Source organism: Rhinichthys klamathensis, unplaced genomic scaffold, assembly GCF_029890125.1.
Source record: "Rhinichthys klamathensis goyatoka isolate OS25496 unplaced genomic scaffold, OSU_Roscu_1.1 h1tg000639l_1, whole genome shotgun sequence".
NCBI classification, from domain to species: domain Eukaryota; kingdom Metazoa; phylum Chordata; class Actinopteri; order Cypriniformes; family Leuciscidae; genus Rhinichthys; species Rhinichthys klamathensis.
Genome location: NW_026607085.1, coordinates 920,572 through 942,896, shown reverse-complemented (window position 1 = coordinate 942,896; position 22,325 = coordinate 920,572). Strand labels below are relative to the sequence as shown.

At 38.5% G+C, this 22,325-nt stretch overlaps 1 protein-coding gene across 2 annotated transcripts in view; it reads right to left on the bottom strand.

Annotated features, from left to right (window-relative positions):
• Window positions 1-1,089: 1,089 nt before the first annotated feature.
• erlin2 (ER lipid raft associated 2) overlaps window positions 1,090-22,325 on the bottom strand; it is a 28,118-nt gene continuing 6,882 nt past the window's right edge. For both annotated transcript variants that reach the window (XM_056241373.1, XM_056241374.1), the window contains exons 5-12: window positions 17,348-17,409; window positions 16,967-17,092; window positions 16,149-16,222; window positions 14,887-14,945; window positions 14,229-14,320; window positions 14,012-14,101; window positions 3,452-3,531; window positions 1,090-1,571 (exon numbers count right to left, since the gene is read on the bottom strand). In XM_056241373.1, the coding sequence (XP_056097348.1) occupies window positions 1,392-1,571; window positions 3,452-3,531; window positions 14,012-14,101; window positions 14,229-14,320; window positions 14,887-14,945; window positions 16,149-16,222; window positions 16,967-17,092; window positions 17,348-17,409 (763 nt within the window). In that variant the 3' untranslated portion in view covers window positions 1,090-1,391. The remainder of the gene's footprint in view (window positions 1,572-3,451; window positions 3,532-14,011; window positions 14,102-14,228; window positions 14,321-14,886; window positions 14,946-16,148; window positions 16,223-16,966; window positions 17,093-17,347; window positions 17,410-22,325) is intronic.

Below are 22,325 nucleotides of genomic sequence, written 5' to 3'. Positions count from 1 at the left end.
TTGGAGGAAGAAGAATGATGAGTACCATCCCAAGAACACCATCACTACTGTGAAGCATGGGGGTGGTAGCATCATGCTTTGGGGGTGTTTTTCTGCACATGGGACAGGGCGACTGCACTGTATTAAGGAGAGGATGACCGGGGCCATGTATTGCGAGATTTTGGGGAACAACCTCCTTCCCTCAGTTAGAGCATTGAAGATGGGTCGAGGCTGGGTCTTCCAACATGACAATGACCCGAAGCACACAGCCAGGATAACCAAGGAGTGGCTCCGTAAGAAGCATATCAAGGTTCTGGCGTGGCCTAGCCAGTCTCCAAACCTAAACCCAATAGAGAATCTTTGGAGGGAGCTCAAACTCCGTGTTTCTCAGTGACAGCCCAGAAACCTGACTGATCTAGAGAAGATCTGTGTGGAGGAGTGGGCCAAAATCCCTCCTGCAGTGTGTGCAAACCTGGTGAAAAACTACAGGAAACGTTTGACCTCTGTAATTGCAAACAAAGGCTACTGTACCAAATATTAACATTGATTTTCTCAGGTGTTCAAATACTTATTTGCAGCTGTCTCATACAAATACATAGTTAAATCATTATATCATTATCTAAAAAAAGATTATGTCTCTCACAGTGGACATGCACCTACGATGACAATTTCAGACCCCTCCATGATTTCTAAGTGGGAGAACTTGCAAAATAGCAGGGTGTTCAAATACTTATTTTCCTCACTGTATATATATGATGCGGTAGGCCTACTTCTATATTTAGCAACAAATGCTTTATGCTACACTTATCACATGACCTTACTCTGCTGTTGGTTTACACAAATATCTTCTCACCAGAAATTCTTACCTCTCTCAAAAGATTTTCTCAGTACTTAGCCAAATGTCCCCATTTTTTTCCCCATTGATGGAGCAAATTTACTGATTAAGAGAAAATGCAAAACAAATGGCAATTTTTTTAGAACATCCTAATTGAAAACAGTTTCATTCTGAGGGGGTTGTAAAAGAACAAAAAAATTAATTTAAATGCAAAGATGTCAATTAAGTACATAAACCAATCCCTCAATGTAAAAAAACAACAACATAAATCTGAATGACTGTTTAAGTTTATAAACGATATATTTTAAACCATGCACAAATCTCGTGCGTACATTGTCACATTCAAATTCAAACAGCCACATTCTGTTCTATTGAAAAGTATAATACTCTGTTCAAGCACCACTGGCTTGTGATCAAGTCACCAGGGTATAGATACAGGTAAAGCACCGTGTTACTTTACTGAAGTGGTTTCAGCTGCAGATTGTCCCAATGCAGTCTACACAGACAGGCTATTAGTCTTTTATTACCCGTTAATTTATTCTCAGTGCTACAACCCAGAGTTCTACCCCATCTCCCGTCATTCCAAGTCCAGTATCCCCTCTGATAGGGCGTCTATGGCTTTGGAAGCAGCGGAGGAGGAGCTTCCTGGTCCTGAGTCCATAAACATGTGAGGGATCTCACTTCCAAAGTAAATCTTACTATTAGCTGCTATTGCCTTAAATTTCATCAGCTGGAGATATTCAGGGGTCAGCTTGAGCTGTGAGAAGAGATGAGATGAGAAGAGAATAACATGTTTCATAAATCAACGAGCACATTAACCTTTGTGCCTCCTTAGGGACATTTTTGGCCTTTTCAGTTTTTGTTTTTGTTTTTTTTTATCACTTTTTCCTGTGTTAATGCTAACTGCATAAAATTTGGCACAGGTGTGTATTTTTATTGTAATTTTACTATTTCACCATTTCCTTAAAAAAATTTTTTTTGCACTAGGTACACAAAATACTCTCTCTCAGCACCTTTTGGACAAAAATGGCCCCATTGAAAACCATTAAAACTGCATTTTTTTTTATTCCAGGGCCATTTAACTATAAAATGATACAATCTTTGTGAAGAGGCTTTCATTCTGTTGGCAAGGCTTCAAAATTTAAATTTGTACTATTTTTTATCAGATGGCGCCATTTTTCCAGGTTTGGCCTATAAAAGCAAATTCTCGCTTTATTCCTGTTTTCTGCTTCGGCATATTATAGAGGATAAATTATTGAATAAATAAGGGGGGTTGGATAAATTATGCAGCGATATTTGTGTGGGTGTGTTGGTATGGATGTCAGAGTGGGGTTGGTATGTGTGTTATAAAAAAAATATATATATATACTGTATGTGTGTGCATGTGTGTCTTTATAATATTGAGAGAGGAAAACCTCAACTGCAAATCTAAAATCCAATCACTGTGTGCACCAGTGGAGTTTTGCTGGCATCCAATGGGGAAAGTCTGTTACTGCGCCCAAACAAAATCTTACTGAAAGCTTATTTTTTGCAGCCTGGATGCCAGCCCGAACCCCGCCCACAACATTTTTTTGGTCGGGAAGTTCGGTCTGGACTCGATCCATTGAGGAGTAATTATGATCGGTTCAGAATTAGTCGGGCCAATCAAATTGCCAGGGCGGGCTTTATACGATGATGGACAGATGATCTGCAGTTACGTAATCATCACGTTATCAAAGAGCGCTTGGGTTGAACTGGTTTCCCTCAAAGGTGACTGCAGCTGGAGAATTGAGATGAATAGATTCCGCTATTGCGTCTGTTGTAAAAGAAATCGACAGCGCATTCATTTTAAAAGACGAACAGAGAACTGCAATCAAGGCATTTGTCGATCGGAAAGATGTGTTTGCCGTCCTTCCTACTGGATTCGGCAAAAGTTTATTTTATCAGCTGGCTCCGATGGCCGCTAAGAAGATGGGACGTAATGAAAACCCTGTGGTCGTTGTGGTTTCTCCTTTGGTCGCACTCCTGGAGGACCAAGTAAAAGAAGCAACACTCATTATTTTACTACTTCTTCCAGTGTGCATGCAGTTGAGGTCTGTTGACAATTTGCGTAGCTCGTAAAAAAAACACTTACTGCGTTGCTCTGATTGGTTGTAGGTCTATCCAATTGAGTGCAGATTTGTTTGTTTTTTCCTGGTTCGGTTAAGACACGCCTCATAATCAAAGCCCTATGGAGCAGTATCAGACTCACATTCTGACTAGAATATGAGTATGACGAAGTCAGGCTACATTTTTTGAGATATCAACCTCAAATTTGGAACACAACTTATTTATATTAATGGCTTTGATTTAAGCCGTTTTTGAGTTCAACTTGTTTTTATAAAATATATATTTTATATAAAATAATGTTCATAAATCATTTTCATAAACTTAAACCTATATAACTTTTTTTTGGATTGACTTGTTCATTTTTTTTTACTTCAGCAATAATCTGCCAAGGGTCTTTAAAATGATACCAAACTTAAGTCTGTGCTCCCAAGCTTCAAATTTTTATGACAGTTTTTTGACATGGACATTTTTGTCCTCTATGGAGCTATCTGTAACTTTTTTTAAATGAAGCACAAGGGTTAATGATGGGGTACAGTTTTAATTGTTTACCTTATTGGCCTCAGCTGCTCTCTGTGCGGTGTAGAAATCTGCATCTGCTTTTGTTTTCTGCGTAGCAAGGAAAGCGCTGTCTATAAAATCAGCACAAAAAAAAAAAATGCAACATGAACACAACAGAAATCACAGTAACATTTAGGCCCTGTTCACACGAAAACGATTCCGGGTGAAAACGTAATAATATTTTATCGGATTTGCCTTTCGTTTACACGGCGACGGCGTTTTTGGGACTTAAAAACGCAAAAAAGTGAAACCACCCTCCAAAGTGGAAATCTTAAAAACGCTCCACAGTCGCGTTTCCGTCTAAACGGGTAAAAACGCAAATCTGCTCATGGCGGCTCTCGTCGCGTACGCATTTACGTCACAGGCATGCGCCAGTACAGGAAAATAACAACCAACATCTCGGATTATTTCCATACGTCGGACCTTCAAGTTGCCCTAGCAGCTCTGATAAACGTCCAAGAGTCTTTTCAATTTCGCGCTACTAGGGAGAGAAGTAGAAGGAAGGTTGTACGCAGGCGCACGGACTTGTTGTTGTTGCGTGGCAGTGCTTCACATTGCCACCTAGCCGCCTGGAGTGCATACTACATCGCATTTCTAACACTTTTGCGTCTCCATATGCACGCAGATTTCCCCCCCATAACGCTCGTCTAAACGCAGAATAAAAAGTGAAAACGAAACGCCACTTTTGCGTTTTCTCTTCAGATCGTTTCCGTGTAAACATGGCCTTAGTCAGAATTGTGTGATGAAGGAGAGTCAATGCAATTTAAATTCATGCTAAGCATCTCATAATATATTCAGGCGGTTCACCCAAACCTCTGAAAATTCAGAGTTAACAAGTTGTAATTACGGTAATTCCGACATAATGTGAAAGCATATTAGTATCTCAAGATGTTGGCCGCCATGAGGTGACCACATAAAATAAAATAAAGCAGACGACTGGTGTTTTTTTTTTCAAAAGTACTATTCATTTCATTATACGTAAAACTTTATATGTGGGGAAAAAATGACTGACTTTGTTGCACTCCTGCCAGATTAGTCACTAGTTTTACAACCAGCATTCAAAACTCAGTTGAAAATTGCTAAGACATTCTGGCCAGTTTCAGTACCGCTGGAAAGACCAGTACACCGGATATCCAAGTATTACGAGACAGTATATACAGCAGCCCTTTTATAATTGTTAAGCAACCCTGTCAGAGATCAAAACATGATGAGGCCTTCTAGATGAAAACAAATCTCTTTTTATTATGATTAAAACATTTGATCAGCATAGACTTTCCATCCAACTATATATATTGTGTTATAATGAATAACGGCATAATAATAAACAATTATAAAAGTTCCAAAGCATGTTCAGAACAAACAGTCCTTGCATCTGCATTTACAACACCATCTTGCACAAACATTGAGAAAATAAAATATCTGTCATTCTACAGTTTTTAGCTTCACATTAGTTCAGACACACCCCAACAACTTCGTAACAAATGTTCTCATAAAACCTTAACACTGTGGGTTTTGGCATGTATGATTCAGGCCATTTTCTCAGGAAAGTAATTTCCCCAAAATTACAGTACAAGGCAACCTAACCTAGAAACCTAACCTTAAAAAAAAAACATTCCAAAAACTGCACAGTTGAAAACATACCGAAGAGTAAGCTGACCATTTATAAAACTACTGATAGTTTATATATATATATATATATATATATATATATAGCTTCATCTTGCACTATTTTCATAGAAAAGTTAACCAGAATCTGGGAGAAAGTCAGTTGGAAGTTATATATATATATACGGTACGCATTTTTGGACCATTTTTCCTGCCGACCAAAATTTCGTTATTTCAAATGTAGGCGCGTCGCGCGTGGCAAGCGCGCTCATAATGTAAGAGACGCTGGCATGACCACAACATTGCCCAACATCAAATGGCAAATGTAATGTAAGCAAAACGAAACTGAGCTACTCGTTATTGTGTGGTTGACGGACCGTTTATCAGTTTGGACCAATGCAGTGCGAGCCGATCTTAATCAAGCAGCACTGTCTGTTACTACACAGTATCCAGTAAAGATCTACTGAGAAATGGTAAATGGACTGCATTTATATAGCGCTTTCACAGACCCAATGACCACCAAAGCGCTTTACATTTTGCCTCACATTCACCCATTCACTCACTCATTCGTACTCCGACGGCGGTGTCAGCCTTACAAGGCGCCATCCAGCTCGTCGGGAGCAGCTGGTCGGCGGGAGCAGTCGGGAGTATCCAATAAAGATCTACTGAGAAACATTCACATTTCTCCGTTATTAACGGATCTGTTGTATGGGTTTGGGCTGGTATTGGGTTTGTCCAGTAGGGGGCGGTGGCACTGTGTTTGTGGGTGGGTTTGTTGTGGCGCTGTTAAAAGCAGAGAAGAACACGCAGTGTGTGTGCTTGTGTGTGTATTGCCGGCTAGGCAAGAGGAAGCTTTTAAAAAATCCAAAGAGTTACTGCAGTCTAACCGTGTGTTAATCCACTATGATGAGAAAAAAGAATTAGTGCCTTCTTGTGATGCTTCAGCGTACGGTGTGGGAGCCGTGTTGGCACATCGTATGACAGATGGAACAGAGAGACCCATTGGGTTTGTATCACGAACACTTACAGTAGCAGAAAAAAAAAAAACTACTCACAGCTGAAGAAGGAGGGTTTAGCTGTAGTGTTCGGGGTAAAAAAAATCCATAAATATCTGTATGGCCGTAAATTTGTGATCTGTACAGACCATAAACCTTTACTAAGTCTACTGAATGAACTGAAAACTGTGCCACAGATGTTCTCTCAAAGAATTATGAGATGGGCAGTGATGTTGGGGGCATACGAGTATGTCATTTCTTACAGAGCGGGCAAGGACAATTGAAATGCCGATGCCCTCAGTCGTCTTCCTGTTCCAGAGAAAGAATCGAAGGAGGATTATGTCTTGATGTTGGACAGCGTTGTCAGTCCTTTGACGACATCAGAGCAAATCAAGCACTGGACAACTCGAGATCCTGTCCTCTCTAGAGTGCGTGAGTATGTGCTTAAAGGTTGGCCTGATCACCGTAATACAAATGAATTTGCACCTTATAAACAGAGACAACAAGAGCTCAGTGTTCAAGACGGGTGTGTGCTGTGGGTAGCCCGCAACATCATTCCAGAGCAAGGACGTTCGGGGTTGCTGGAACAGCTACATCAATCTCACCCAGTTATGTAAAGGATGAAAGGCCTGGCCAGGAGTTACCTGTGGTGGCCAAATTTAGATGCTGACATCGAGGCCAGAGTAAAAGATTGTACTGTGTGTCAAGAACAGAGAAAAGCCCCTGTGGGTGCACCACTTCATCCGTGGGAGTGGCCACGACAGCCATGGAGAAGAGTACATATGGACCAGGGATGGACAACTTCAGTCCTGGAGGGCCATTGTCCTACAGAGTTTAGCTTCAACCCTAATCAAACACACCTGAACAAGCTAATCGAGGTCTTCAGGATTACTAGAAAGTTACAGGCAGGTGATTTTTTCAGGGTTGGAGCTAAACTCTGTAGGACAGTGGCCCTCCAGGACCGACGTTGCCCATCCCTGAGGACTATGCTGGTCCATTCCTGGGGAAGATGTTTTTAATCTTAGTGGATGCCCATTCTAAGTGGATTGAAGCATATCCAGTAAACTCAGCAACAACAGCGAATACTCTTGAGTGCCTTAGAAAGAGTTTCAGTACCCATGGCATTCCTGAAATGATGGTGTCTGATAACGCTTAGTGTTTTGTAAGTGAAGTGAGCAAAGAATTTTTTTCTCGAAATGGCATAACGCATGTTACTGCTGCCCCGTATCATCCATCATCTAATGGTCTTGCTGAGCGGGCAGTCCAAACTTTTAAGGACCTCATGAAAAAAGGTTCTGGGAACACTATGGAGACCAAGTTGCATAGAGCCATACTTAGTTATCGTATTATACCCCAGTCGACAACGGGGTTGTCACCTGCAGAAATGATGATGGGGAGGAAATTGCGATGTACTCTAGACAAAATGCACCCTGACTTCACCAGCAAAATTGAATTGAAACAACAAGTTCAAAAAGAGCAACATGACAAACATGCAAAATCTCGCTATTTTGAAGTAGGAGATACAGTGTACACTAGGAACTTTAGGTATGAACCAAAATGGGTGCAGGGAGTAATTCAGGAAATCACAGGACCTGTATCCTATAAAGTAGCAATAGGAAGTGCCCAAATAGTGCAACGTTATGTGGATCAATTATTCATTCGACAACAAAAAGAGATACTGACTAAAGACTTTCAAGCGGCCTTGGGTGAACCTTATGAGTCTGATGTTGTGTCAATGGATGCTGATATTCAAATGCCTGAATCACTTAGTACGTCGACAACACTTGAATCTTTAGATAACTGGGAGCCTGAGAGTTTGAAATCTGGATGTCAAAGAAATCAATTGCAAGTATCACCCAGTGCTCAAAGAATGCCTGAATTGACTCAAACTAATGAGCCTGAGAGTGCATCCTCTGGATGTCTAAAACGTTCAGTAAGAAAGTGGAAACCACCATCATATCTTAAAGACTTTGTGACATAAAAAAAATAGTGTCATCAAAAAGAACATTAGAATTGAATGAATTGTGTGATAAAAAAAAAAAAAAAACACTGTAACATTGTACAAGAAGATTTTGTCTTGGGGAAGGATTGCCTCTGAGTTAAAGGGATACTCCACTTTTTTTGGAAATAGGCTTATTTTACAACTCCCCCAGAGTTAAACTGTTGAGTTTTACCGTTTTTGAATCCATTCAGCCGATCTCCGGTTCTGGCGGTACCACTTTTAGCATAGCTTAGCATACATCATTGAAGTGGACAAGACCATTAGCATTTCTCAAAAAAAAAAATGACCAAAGAGTTTCGATATTTTTCCTATTTAAAACTTGACTCTTCTGTAGTTACATCGTGCACTAAGACCGACGGAAAATGTAAAGTTGCGATATTCTAGGCTGATATGGCTAGGAACTATACTCTCATTCCTGCGTAGTAATCAAGAAACTTTACTGCCGTACCATGAGTGCAGCAGGTGCAGGCACTTAGTCCCGGTCACGTTGGAAGTTGCCGAGCTGGGGACTATTTTCAGGCACTGCGTCATATCATTACACCTGCTACATAGGGCTGGGGTAAACGATTATTAATTAAACGATTAGTCTGTCGATTATTTTATCGATTAGTTGACTAATCTAACGACTAATTGAACGATTCTTTTTTGTAACATGGAAATTGCAGGAGTGCACATTCAATGCACAACAATTTTGATCTGGTTCTTACAGAGTATCTACACTGTAAAATGTTTGGTAGGCTACTCAAATGAGCCCTATCACACTTGGATGTGGTGCTCATTTTAATGTTTTCAGTGCTCATAAAAAACATCCGGACTGATTTTTCGGTTTTGTTGACGGGGGTGGGGTTTACATGCGCTTCATAAGGCACACACGCACATTTGCACACACACGCGCAAGGTCTCTCGCTCTCTCCCTCGCTACACGGTTTGGTTTGGAATTTGCGGTCATCAGGGAGCCGCTATCACCATGCGGGAGACTTGGGATGTCAACTCCATTTGACAAAGAGCGCAAATAGCGACACCTTTACGTTTGGGACTAAATTTGAAGTATTCCCATTCCTTCGATGATTTAGTGCGAGCTGGGTTTTTTTAGGACTTTTTCTTTTGTTGGGACTTTTGCATGGCTTTGTTGTGAATTCTGTGAAGAGGTTGCTGTTTCGTCCTCGATTCTGCAATGTTTCGGTCTCCCACGTGTGTGTGGCGAGCTGTACCGCCGGGAACGGTGCAAAAAAATAAATACATAAATAAATAAAGAAGCGTCGACAAAAAAATATGACGTCGAAGCGTGCGCCGCTACAGGCCTACTGCTACACTCATGGTACGGCAGTAAAAGTGGAGGGGAAATGTATGTTAAGGCTGGTATTGGGTTTGTCCAGTAGGGGGCGGTGGCACTGTGTTTGTGGATTGGAGCGCTGTTAAAAGCAGAGAAGAACACGCAGTGTGTGTGCTTGTGTGTGTATTGCCGGCTACAGAGATGAGTCCTAATAAATCGAGACCATCCTGAAGTTTCCGTTGTTTCTGAGTTTATTCTTGGTATCTACGATACAACAGGATCAAACAGCGCTGACGTGGAAACCAGGAAGAAACATTGTGCCATGAATGAACTATCCAGTGTCCACAGATCAGCAACATTCGCCATGGATTTACTGTAGTAACACTACTAACTGTAACCATGGAAGTTTGGCAGGAATAGTAGGCTATCTATAATGCTTTCAAGTAACATTACGTCGGTTTTATTTTGACATTATGAATACAATTGCTGCCCTCAAATGTTAATCTGAACTAAAATAAACCTGTGTTTATAACTACTACAATATTACATTTCATTTTGTCCAAGGAGCTGCTTTGTTTTATGCTTCTAAGAAAAGTCAAGTATAGCTCCATCATTGCTCAAAGTAAAAAAATATCATACTTTATGATGTTAGTTTTAATAATAATATAAGTAAAAAAATTAAATCAAGGAAATTTCTCTGGTATTTCTTTTTTTTTGCTGTATCGAAATCGTGTCAAACCGTGAATTTTGTGAACCGTTACACCCCTAATATATATATATATATATATCTTGGTTAGGGCTGTTGGAACGAATTCCGAAATTCGAATATAATTCGAATATAAAAAAAAAAATCAATACTATTCGAATGCTGAAGTTACTATTCGAATATTGCTTTTTTATGCAATATTTTAATATGCAATCTTGCCTTTCTCACCACCTTGGCTTAGACATGTGAAAATGAAATGATTTTGTTTCATCTGATGAACAATAAAGATTTTGAATCATAACACAATTGTGCACGTTATCCACGCTGTCTCATCATAACAATACTGTCAAAAATGGTTAATGTTTAACGACGTAAAAAAACACCTTATATGCCTTATTTGTATGTCTTGCACTAATGAGAATGACTTGCATTGCATGTAATCATTTGCCTTCATTTGCAATCATACGTATTTCAAGGATTCATTCATTTGAATAAAGCCTACATTGGAACAAACACTAATAACTATAAAAACAAAAGCTTATTTGATGTGGCAGTAGTCTATTTTACAATAAAAAGTTTATAACAAAAACTGGTTAACGAAATGTTGTCTTTCATATTTCGTCTGTAACATAGGCATTTCTCATGAAAGTGTGTATCTATAGCACGAATTTAATTTCTCGTACCAAAAATAGTTTTTGCATGCATATGTTACGCACTTTATGTGCGTGTAATACACACACTCCACACACCTAATCCTATCCAAGGGGTTTACAGTGCGTATCATTTGCACGCAAAAACTATTTTTGGCGTAGGATGGTATGAGAAATTAAATTCATGCTATAGATACGCACTTTCATGAGATCGTGTTGTTTTTATGATATATAGGGCATATAAATGTTAATTTGCTGTTTAAGTTGCTTATACAAAGACATTTTATTTAAACATATTTCAGTAGATTTTTACTCATCTCAGTTTAGCAATATAGTTTGGTAAAAGCTGTTCATTCATTCACACACAGAAAGCGATTCATATTTTAACAGTCTTTTTGCGGTTTACATAGGCTATTCCATATTGCGATTACAACAAAGCACTTAATAATAAAAAACTTACTACATCAGCTTGATCCATTGCTCCTCAAAATGAATTTATACCAGCACTTCTGATGTATCCCAGGATTATTCCTTACAGCCTCGCAAGACGACGTAAAGTAGCCTACTGTAATCTGATTAAACTTGTTGTGTTTTATCGAGGTGATGTTGGGGCGTTGACACGTTTGCATGGATCGCCTCAGATCATTTGTGTTTGAATAGCGCGCGCTCTCCGTGGGCGTGATAAAATTAAAAGATAATGAGCTACAATGAGCTGATATGAGAACGACTGACATCTCTCTCTTTTCATATAGATTACATAAACAGAGAATATTTGTTTTTTTTATGAATTAGACCATTTAAAAGTACACATTTACATGATTATAACGATATATAGCTCATGCCTGGGAGAATAGTATTCGCTGAGTATTGTTTAAGTTTAGAGACGTGCTCCAAAAAAGAAGTTCACGGAGACGGAGAACCAGAAGGCACACCCTGTTTATTTTCTTTATTTTACAAAAGCAGTGTTTTGTTTCGATTGTAAGTGGACACATAAAAAAGAAGACATTCAACAGTTTATTTTTTCATATTTCTTACGTCTGTATGACCAAAAATGACGGAGTATTTTAACCCCATAAGCCCTAAAAGCCATTTTTAGAGTTGCTTTGTCTGAGAGACACACATAAAAGTAAAGACTCATAACTCAAACTATAACAAGGAGAGTCAAAAGGTAGGTATCGTTTGATAGAACACTTTTCAAATTTTTGCTTATAAATAAATAAATATTCTTTTTATTATGATTTTGCATATCTTTCTTATTTGACATAGATTAACTCAGGAAGGAAATAAGGTAGGAGGACAATTCTTTTTTTTTTTTGGTGAAGTCCCTCTACATGTGAGCTGCATCTGGATCAAATTTTGTGGTGATTGGATAAAGGAATCAAAAGTTACAGCATTTGGAACCAATGTAGCCTGTTTGTTCAGTTCTTGACGCCCCCTAATGGGCATTTTTGAAATTGTTCCTCCATGGAGAATATCTTGTCATAAACGCAATAGATTATGTTCATTTTGGGCTCATTTTAATTATAATAATATGCTGTAAAAAATGATGTGCCATTTTCACCGATCTGTGAATGTTTCATGAGCTGTAAGATGTTTTTGACACATTGCAGTACATAGTACAGAAAAGTATTTTATAGATTATAAAAATAAAAAAAATCTATTTATCAGCAAATAACTCGGCACTACTTGGGAGTTTTTCAAATTGGCTACATTCACTGTAAAGTTCAGACTCTAAGCTTTCAAATGACACATATTTTGTGTTATTCCACGTTTGAAAAAAAGCGCGGATGGTTCCTGGAACATTGGAAAACACATTGCATCCCGGAAAGATGAGAGACATGTTTTTTAGCCAAGTATGCATAACTTCGTGAGGTATATCTCGCGATCAACGCAATGGATTATGTTGTGTTTGGGCTCTTTGTTATCGTGAGAATCTGCTGTCAATAAAGGTGTTCGATTTATCACAATCTGTGCTGTTCATTGAGTTATGAGCTGAAACGTGACATCAAAACAACATAGCATCACATCACTGCTACTTCATTGGTGCGCATAGTGCAACTTCATGTGTTAGAAGTCCATAAGGAATATCTTTAGATCTGAGTGATGGATTATGGTGAGTTTGAGCTCTTTTTAATTGTGAGAGTCTGCTGAAAAAAATGTTGTGCAATATTCTACGATCTGTGCACGTTTCATGTAGTTATAAGCGAAAAACCAACGCAAGTACTTCATCAGTATATACTTGGCTAGGTACGTCTGTGGTATTTAGAACGCCATGAGGAATATCTTTAGATCTGATTTATGAATATATTTAATATATTGTTTGGGCTCTTTTTAATCGTGAGCTCCTGCTGTAAATAACAATGTGTCATTTTTCATGATCGATGTATGTTTCATGAAGATACGAGTGAAAAGGCCAAGTCTAAACTACCTTGCTTGGCTACGTGTGTCTGTGGATTATTTTTGTGTTAGAACTCCATGAGGAATATCTTTAGTTCTGAGTGATGGATTATGTTTTAATTTTAATCGTACGAATCTGCTGTAAATAATGATGTGTCATTTCCCACAATCAGAGCATGTTTAATGAAGTTACGAGCATTAAACATTAAGAATTTCTTGTACAAAACCTCACTGAAGTTTAGTAAAAAGCCCGAAACAATTATGCTTGTTGTATTCTACTCATTGAGACCTTTCAAATGACATATGGCACATATCTGAGCTGTATGATGTATTTGACATATTGCAGTATGTAGTACAAAAAAGTACTTCATAAATTATGAAAACATTTTTTTTCTATTTATCAGCAAATAACTCAGGACTACTTAGGAGTTTATCAAAATGACTACATTCATTGTAAATTTCTGACTCTAAGCTTTCAAATGACACCTATTTTAAGTTGATCAAGGCAATGTTTTTGAAAAATATTATTATTATTTTTATCGCAGCTAGGTGGCGCCTGCTGGCGGTACACTCCGTTTTAGAGGGATTACTCAACACTTGTTAGGAGTTGTGATTAGTGTGTTATTCCATTCAGTGGTTGCTTAGTAAGGCGGGACACTTCAGGTTTAAGGCTATGTGAAAAGAAAAAAATCGAGCTTGCCGACAATCTTACTCAACCAGAACTTTTGCATTTAATTTTATATTTAATTTATGAAATGGGTATATAATGCTATGAGGTCATTTCTTCCAAACCCTGACCATTGTTAATTTTATATTTAGATCAAATCAGGGCCCACATGCCCATATGGTTAATCCAAACAGTTTTTATTCTCCTACATTGCAGTCTTGAACCTCTGAGGGAACATGAACACACATTCACCTACCTTCAATTTCTGATATCTTTTTCTCTGTTTCTTTTTCCATAACTTTCTGGCCATATTTGATTTCAGCCACTTGTGCCACCTTCTCTGCCTCTGCAGACAGGAAAAAAGTAGAGCAACATTCTTTTACTTTTAAATAAGCAACAACTTCATTGGTATCCAAACCACACAACTGAACATGCTAATGAGGCGGAGTATTAAGAAAAACATCTTTGTTCACCAATGACAGCCTTTTTCCTCTCCGTCTCTGCCTCCTTCTCTACCACCTTCTGTGTCTGAGCCGCAATCAGTAACTTTGTTCTCTCACTCTCCCTGAGAAGACACACAAAATAAAGACAAAGAGAGATTCTGTTTCAATCAAGCTCAATTGATAAGGACTGACAGAATATTCTTACTTTAGACCAAAATACAGTGTTGCAGTTTAGATATAGAATGACAAGTTATGCTGTAACCAGGGTCCAAAATGTAGACTCATATGCAAGTACAAAGTTACTTGCCAAACTGGCAACATTATACATTCTGTCTGGGCCTAATGGTGAGAGTGAAATATATAAAAATACACAAACAAATGCAGAAAATACATATTTGTGCACTTTTTTTCTCCAGTACTGCGAGTGGCGTATTTTGTGTATGATATGCTGTGAGTAACTTAACAACCTGTACTGTGTGTCACTAATATGCAGGATTATTAATTAATAGAAAAAATAGTAAGAAGAATCATTCCTTTGTCATAGAGGCATAATATAAATCAAGGCCAGTTAGAAACAATTATTACCACTACATTCACTCACTGTGTTAGTGTTAGTTAATTTTGGGTCCTGGTTGTAACACAATAAGATCATCAACAGCTATTACATGCAAAAGGTTCTCAAACTCACATTAATTCATAGTTCCTGCGTATGCTTTCTGGAATGTTTGGTTTGGTAACACGGACTGCCTGCTTACGGGTAGAGGAACAGAGGAGAGAGTAAGAGAAAAAAGTTAAAGACAGACAGACTTTTTGCTGCAAGGGCCTTGGGAAAGGAGTCAGAACAAATGGATCTTGGAACAAAATTAGTGGACATGTTTACATACTCCTCATGTGACTCACAGCTCATCGTGCATCAAGTGAATGACACATTACCCACAAAGGCTCCATTAGAATATTCAGGCTACAAGGAAGCTTGAATCACGTTACTAATGATCTCAGTGTTGTACCAACAAGCTGATGACTTGCACATTTTTAGTGCTAATAGATGAGAAACAGTAACAATGGAAATCTACTGCTTGCACAGTTTATTACGAGGAAGGCTGTTTTAAGCGTCTTTGCTCGAGTATGTGAAAACTTGGTTAATCTGCACCAAAGGGATTTGATGAAGGAAATCAGATACCTGCCAAACCAAAGCTAAACAATGAAAGACAAACACATGCACAAATACACAAAGAGGTTATATTCAGCAACTTATCTCTGGTCTTACAAAATGAAAACCAGATAAAGTCTTGAATGTTTTTGTAATAAATTATGAAAGACCATGGTTATTTTTCCTGAATTCGAAGGACCCGTTTAAAGGGATAGTTCAAAAATGAAAATTAGCCCATGATTTACTCACCCTGAAGCATTCCTAGGTGTATATGACATTCTTCTTTCAGACAATACAATCGGAGTTATAGTGTTCCAGTGTATAGTTCCAGTTACTCTTTTGGCGTAAATCAATGCGTACAGCCGTCTTCCGGAAGCTAGTTATTTTAGTCAATAAAGTTTTAAATATGGATATTTTTCTTACACGAACGCATCGCTTCACTTCAGAAGGCCTTTATTAACCCCTGAACACGCGTGGAGGACTTTAATCATGAATAGATGCGCTTTGATGGATTTCCACAGACATACAGCCATTCACTGCCATTATAAAGCTTGGAAGAGCCAGGACATTTTTTAATATAACCCCGATTGTATTGTCTGAAAGAAGAATGTCATATACACCTAGGATGGCTTCAGGGTGAGTAAATCATGGGCTAATTTTCATTTTTGGGTGAACTATCCTTTTAACTAAGCACTAATGTATAACATGTACAGAAGATAGAATGTTGACAAGAACAGAACTCTGTGAATTGGAGCAGAAAACAGACTACCGGTAAATTGCCAAAAAATGATGAATCCCACCTGAATGATGAGTCCAGGTGCCATGTTGGTAAGATCCTCCTGTAGCGTGAGCTTTAGATTCTCATCTATTTGATCTAAGGCAGGAGAAGAATCAACAGGTCACTTTATGAATGATACACAGAACTTAACTCATTTTCTCATCACAGCTGCAAATATTTACTTTCTTTATGATTTATTGCCATATCAGCAGCAATGGCTATATATTCATTGCAAAATCAATAGTATCTGAATTTTTAAAAAATATTATCATTACATTATATTATGTATTATGATTACAATAGAAAAGGCATAGTTCGTCCAAAAATAAAAATTCTTTATGTACTACAATACTATTTGGGTGAATTCTAGTCTCATGTGCAACATCGCCACATCACCACTAGAGGGCTGTAATCCCCTCACACCATTGTGAAGTGCATTTATTTTAGAAATTATGAACTTCTCACTGCAACATTTTTAACATGCATTTCTAGAGCTAAAGAAAATCCAAATTAATTACTGTTAAGGTGTTTCATTATGAAAAAAAAATCATATTTTCTATTTCCTACACCTTCCTAGTGAATTATATTGTGCATTCAGGGTGTCTTAGACATTTTAGTAGAGAAAAATATGCATACAATTATTTAAATTCACCCATCAGTTTGAAGGGCAAAAAACTGCGTGTACAGAAATGCACTTTCAATGAGAGTCTTTTGTGAGGCAGTTGCTGTCAGCTGCAAGGAAGAGACCCTTGCTTTGAAATATGGGTCTTAAAGCAGAAAACTATTAACAAGTTTAATTATATAAAATCATTTAAAACGGTATAGCAACACAACACTTACCAAATAGACCTATGTAGACCTCCTGAAGTGAGTGCACACTACAGAACTGATTCAGCTCATGGTGAACCTTGTTGAAAATCAGGGCTTTGTCATAGTCAGCAGTGAAATTTCTCACAATGCCATAAACTGCAGCAGAACAGACAATGATGTTAAGGAAGAGATGATTAGGGCACATCAAATAAATGCCAGTTATAATCTGACTCGTCCCGTAAATTCATGGGGAGCGGGATACAATATTTATGAGCAAGCAGGCTATGCCAAAAAGGCTCTTTAGTGGGCCCTCCCATGTTACAAGGCCAGGAAAATGTTCCCAGTTGTCCACCCCCAACGATAGCCTTTTAATGCAGTTCTACATTATAAATGACAACAAAATCATGTTACCTGCTGAGGGAACAAGGTAGTTCACCACCTCAATCTGATCAAAGTAGATAATTACACCTCCACTGCAAAGGAAAACAACATGTTGCCATATATGAATGAGTGTGAAAATCTATTTCTAAAATAAATCTCACGCAGGGTCTCCCTCACAACAGCATGTGTCTGAGATGATCAGCGATACAAGACAATCTGTTTTGTGACCTTGTGCTATGCCAGCTGTAATTTAAAAAGTATTTAGTCCCATTAAATCAATAAAAAACAACAGTAAAGACATTTATAATGTTACAAGTTTTCTATTTCAAGTAAATGTTGTTCTTTTACTAGGAGACCAAGGAAGGGTGAGAAAAAGAAGAATAGAAAGGAGGAAGAAAGGAAAAGAAAATAGAAAAAAAGAAAATTCTAAATATGTAGTTATGATTGTGATATACACTCACCTAAAGGATTATTAGGAACACCATACTAATATTGTGTTTGACCCCCTTTCGCCTTCAGAACTGCCTTAAAGGAGAACTCTGGCGCAAAATGAACCTTTGGTTTAATTACACATTGTTACCTAGTCAACCGTTATCTGAGATTTGTTTTCATGATTATCGAATGTAAATAGTTTTATCTCTACAAACAGTTTAGCCTATAAAGCTAGTATAACGCTAGTATATTGGGCATAGTGTAATGACAAATAAAAATCGCTTGTTAATAACACTAACAAGGCTCAAAATAGCCCCACACTAACACGGTAGCATAATGAGGGTCCCTACCTTCAAACCGAAGCATTGAGAACTTTGTCAGTGTCCAGACAGTTTAATAAGAAGATATTTTAAACATACAGTCAACTTCGCGTATACAGGCAGAAGCCATCTTTGAAATACAGCCTTTACCAGTCGATCTACGAACGCCGATCCAAGTGTGCTGGTGAGAATGTGAACGAGCTATAAGTTGTGATAAGGTGAGCGCGAACAGCAGGCTTGGATCGGCGTTCGTAGATCGACTGGTAAAGACTGCATTTCAAAGATGGCTTCTGCCTGTATACGCGAAGTTGACTGTATGTTTAAAATATCTTCTTATTAAACTGTCTGTACACTCACAAAGTTCTCAATGCTTCGGTTTGAAGGTAGGGACCCTCATTATGCTACCGTGTTAGTGTGGGTCTATTTTCAGCCTTGTTAGTGGTATTAACAAGCGATTTTTATTTGTCATTACACTATGCCCAATTTACTAGCGTTATACTAGCTTTATAGGCTAAACTGTTTTTAGAGATAAAACTATTTACATTCGATAATCATGAAAACAAATCTCAGATAACGGTTGACTAGGTAACAATGTGTAATTAGACCAAAGGTTCATTTTGCGCCGGAGTTCTCCTTTAATTCTACGTGGCATTGATTCAACAAGGTGCTGAAAGCATTCTTTAGAAATGTTGGCCCATATTGATAGGATAGCATCTTGCAGTTGATGGAGATTTGTGGGATGCACATCCAGGGCACGAAGCTCCCGTTCCACCACATCCCAAAGATGCTCTATTGGGTTGAGATCTGGTGACTGTGGGGGCCATTTTAGTACAGTGAACTCATTGTCATGTTCAAGAAACCAATTTGAAATGATTCGAGGTTTGTGTCATGGTGCATTATCCTGCTGGAAGTAGCCATCAGAGGATGGGTACATGGTGGCCATAAAGGGATGGACATGGTCAGAAACAATGCTCAGGTAGGCTGTGGCATTTAAACGATGCCCAAATTGGCACTAAGGGGCCTAAAGTGCGCCAAGAAAACATCCCCCACACCATTACACCACCACCACCAGCCTGCACAGTGGTAACAAGGCATGTTCTCATTCTGTTTACGCCAAATTCTGACTCTACCATCTGAATGTCTCAACAGAAATCGAGACTCATCAGACCAGGCAACATTTTTCCAGTCTTCAACTGTCCAATTTTGGTGAGCTCTTGCAAATTGTAGCCTCTTTTTCCTATTTGTAGTGGAGATGAGTGGTACCCGGTGGGGTCTTCTGCTGTTGTAGCCCATCCACCTCAAGGTTGTGCGTGTTGTGGCTTCACAAATGCTTTGCTGCATACCTCGGTTGTAACGAGTGGTTATTTCAGTCAAAGTTGCTCTTCTATCAGCTTGAATCAGTCGGCCCATTCTCCTCTGACCTCTAGCATCAACAAGGCATTTTCGCCCACAGGACTAGGGGTGGGGGAAAAAATCGATTCTTAGATGCATCGCGATGCGGACGTGGACGATTCTGAATCGATTCACAATTGTAAAAAATCGATTTTCAAAAAAAAAAAAATTTTTTTAGATATATATTTATAATAACGTAATATTGACGGAACGCGAAAGACGGAACTCTGAAGCGCGGAAGTGCAGTGGCCGGACCGTCTGTGGCGTGCACATAACAGACGCGGACGCGATGGCTGAGCGCCAAATCCAAACACCCTCCTCGTTAAAAGCTGACGTGTGGAAATATTTTGGCTTCTGAAGTTGAAGGGGGAAAGGAGCTGGACAAGAGCCACACTAGTTGTAAGCTTTGTAGAGTAAAACTAAAATATTTCGGAAACAAGACACATGAAGCCAAATGACACGTTTCCAGCCAGAGGAGGAAAAACACTCGGCTGTAACGTTACCGGTGTGGTGCCGAATTCTGACCCCCGCCAAATTATTACCCCCCTAGTATGGTAGGTTTAGGATTAGTTGTGGGGGAGGAGTTAGGATTAGGGGTGGGGTTAGGATTAGGCAATCAGGTACTGATTTCAACGAGGGGGGTAATAATTTGGCAGGGAGTCGAAATTCGGCACAACACCGGTCGTTGTTATATTATTAATTTACTACAAATATGCTGCTAGTTCAGACACACATGTATTTTCCTGTTGGTTCTTTGCAATGTTAATAAAATATATTGTACGTTAATTCTTTATGGGTCATTACTTTGTACTTTTAAAGCAAAGTATTTATAGTCACACACACACAAAAAAAAGATTCTGATAATCGATTTAGCATCGAATCGCAGCCCTCTGAATCGTAATCGAATCGAATCGTGAGGTGCCTAGAGATTCCCACCCCTACACAGGACTGCCGCATACTGGATGTTTTTCCCTTTTCACACCATTCTTTGTAAACCCTAGAAATAGTTGTGCGTGAAAATCCCAGTAACTGAGCAGATTGTGAAATACTCAGACCGGCCCGTCTGGCACCAACAACCATGCCACGCTCAAAATTGCTTAACCCTCTGGGGACCAGAGTGTTTTTGGGGCCCTTGGGATGTTTTGACATGCACTGACATTTGTGCTTTTTTCAGTTATTTATAAACATGTTAATGGCAAAGGTGTAAATTCACTCTATATAGCACAAACTTGGCTACCATGATATCTGAGCAACATGTATGTACATGTTTGTATTTTTAATAGAATAATGTTTATGCGTGGTTATTGAAAAAAATAAAAATGAAAGTTGCTGAAATAAGACCACAAAACACATATTGATTATTTCTTCACAAGACTTTTGAAAATTGTATCACATAGCCTAGAATATTTGCTCCAAAACTATGTGAGAATCATCCTGACTACTCATTCAGATAAGTCAATAAAGTCTTTTACATTTTTAATGACGTGTTTTGTTTGAGAAAGCTTTATGCAGAAGGCGTGATCTCTTATTAATATGTGTGGCATTCCACACCTGAGAAAGACAAAGACCCTCCCATAATGGCCCTATTAGGTGCTATCAGGCCATATCATTACAGGAGCCTTGCACAAAGAATGAGGAGATTTAAAAAAGAATGGCTTTTAGATTGTTTGGATTTATATAAGGAAAATACAGGGTGCATACGTCTGGACACTTCTATCACACACCCTTCACCATATAGACATGGTTTTATTTCAGTTCAAAGTTCAAAGTTAGAGTTGGAAACATCTTGAAAAGTCACGTCACTCCTCTCCTCACACAATTGCACTGGTTGCCAGTTGCCGCTCGCATTAAATTCAAGTCACTGACGTTTGCCTACAGAACAACCACTGGCACTGCTCCCTCTTACCTAAACTCATTACTTCAGACTTATGTGCCATCCAGAAACCTGCGCTCTGCTAGCGAATGTCGTCTTGTGGTACCATCTCAAAGAGGCACAAAATCTCTCTCTCGGACCTTTACCATGGCTGTTCCCTGTTGGTGGAATGATCTGCCTAACTCAACTAGAGCTTCTGAGTCAGTAGCCACTTTCAAGAAACTGCTGAAGACATATATTTTTCGGCAGCACTTGATTCAGTAGAATTAACACTTTCTCTTCTCTTCTATTCTATAATAAAAAAATAAAAAAAAAAAAAAAAAAAAAAAAACTGCACTAAAATTAAACTGAGAGGGGTTATAGCACTTACGTATTGTTGTCCTACTGTTAGTTTAACTGCTTCTATTGTTCTCATTTGTAAGTCGCTTTGGATAAAAGCGTCTGCTAAATGAATAAATGTAAATGTAAATGTGAAAAGAAAATTGTCTTTCTCCATAAATGTCTTAGTTTGATCATACATATTTCAAAGTTGAGGATTCATTATTTTGATATAGCTTGAACAAACACTATAACATCTTAGTTGATTAGTTTATTGACAAAACATACTATATATTTAACATATGAGCAGAAACTCCTAAAAAAGCTTATTTTATGTCTATTTTAGAGTAAAAACTTTATCCAAAACGAGTCAACGAAATGTTGTCTGTTATTTAGTCTGTAACAGTGCGTATCTGTGCGTTCATTCATTCATTCATTCACACACACACACACACAAACATGATTCACATTTAACAGTATGCTATTTTTCCGTTTACAGACACTACGTTATTCTATATCGCGATTAGAACAAAGCACTTGCAAAAAACACTTACTTCTCAGCTGAATCTGTTCATCCTCGAAATAAACCCAGTGGTAAATGTCCCAGGATTGTTCCTCATATAGCCGCGCAAGACGACAGTAGATTAATCTGACTAAAAAATAATGTGTGTTT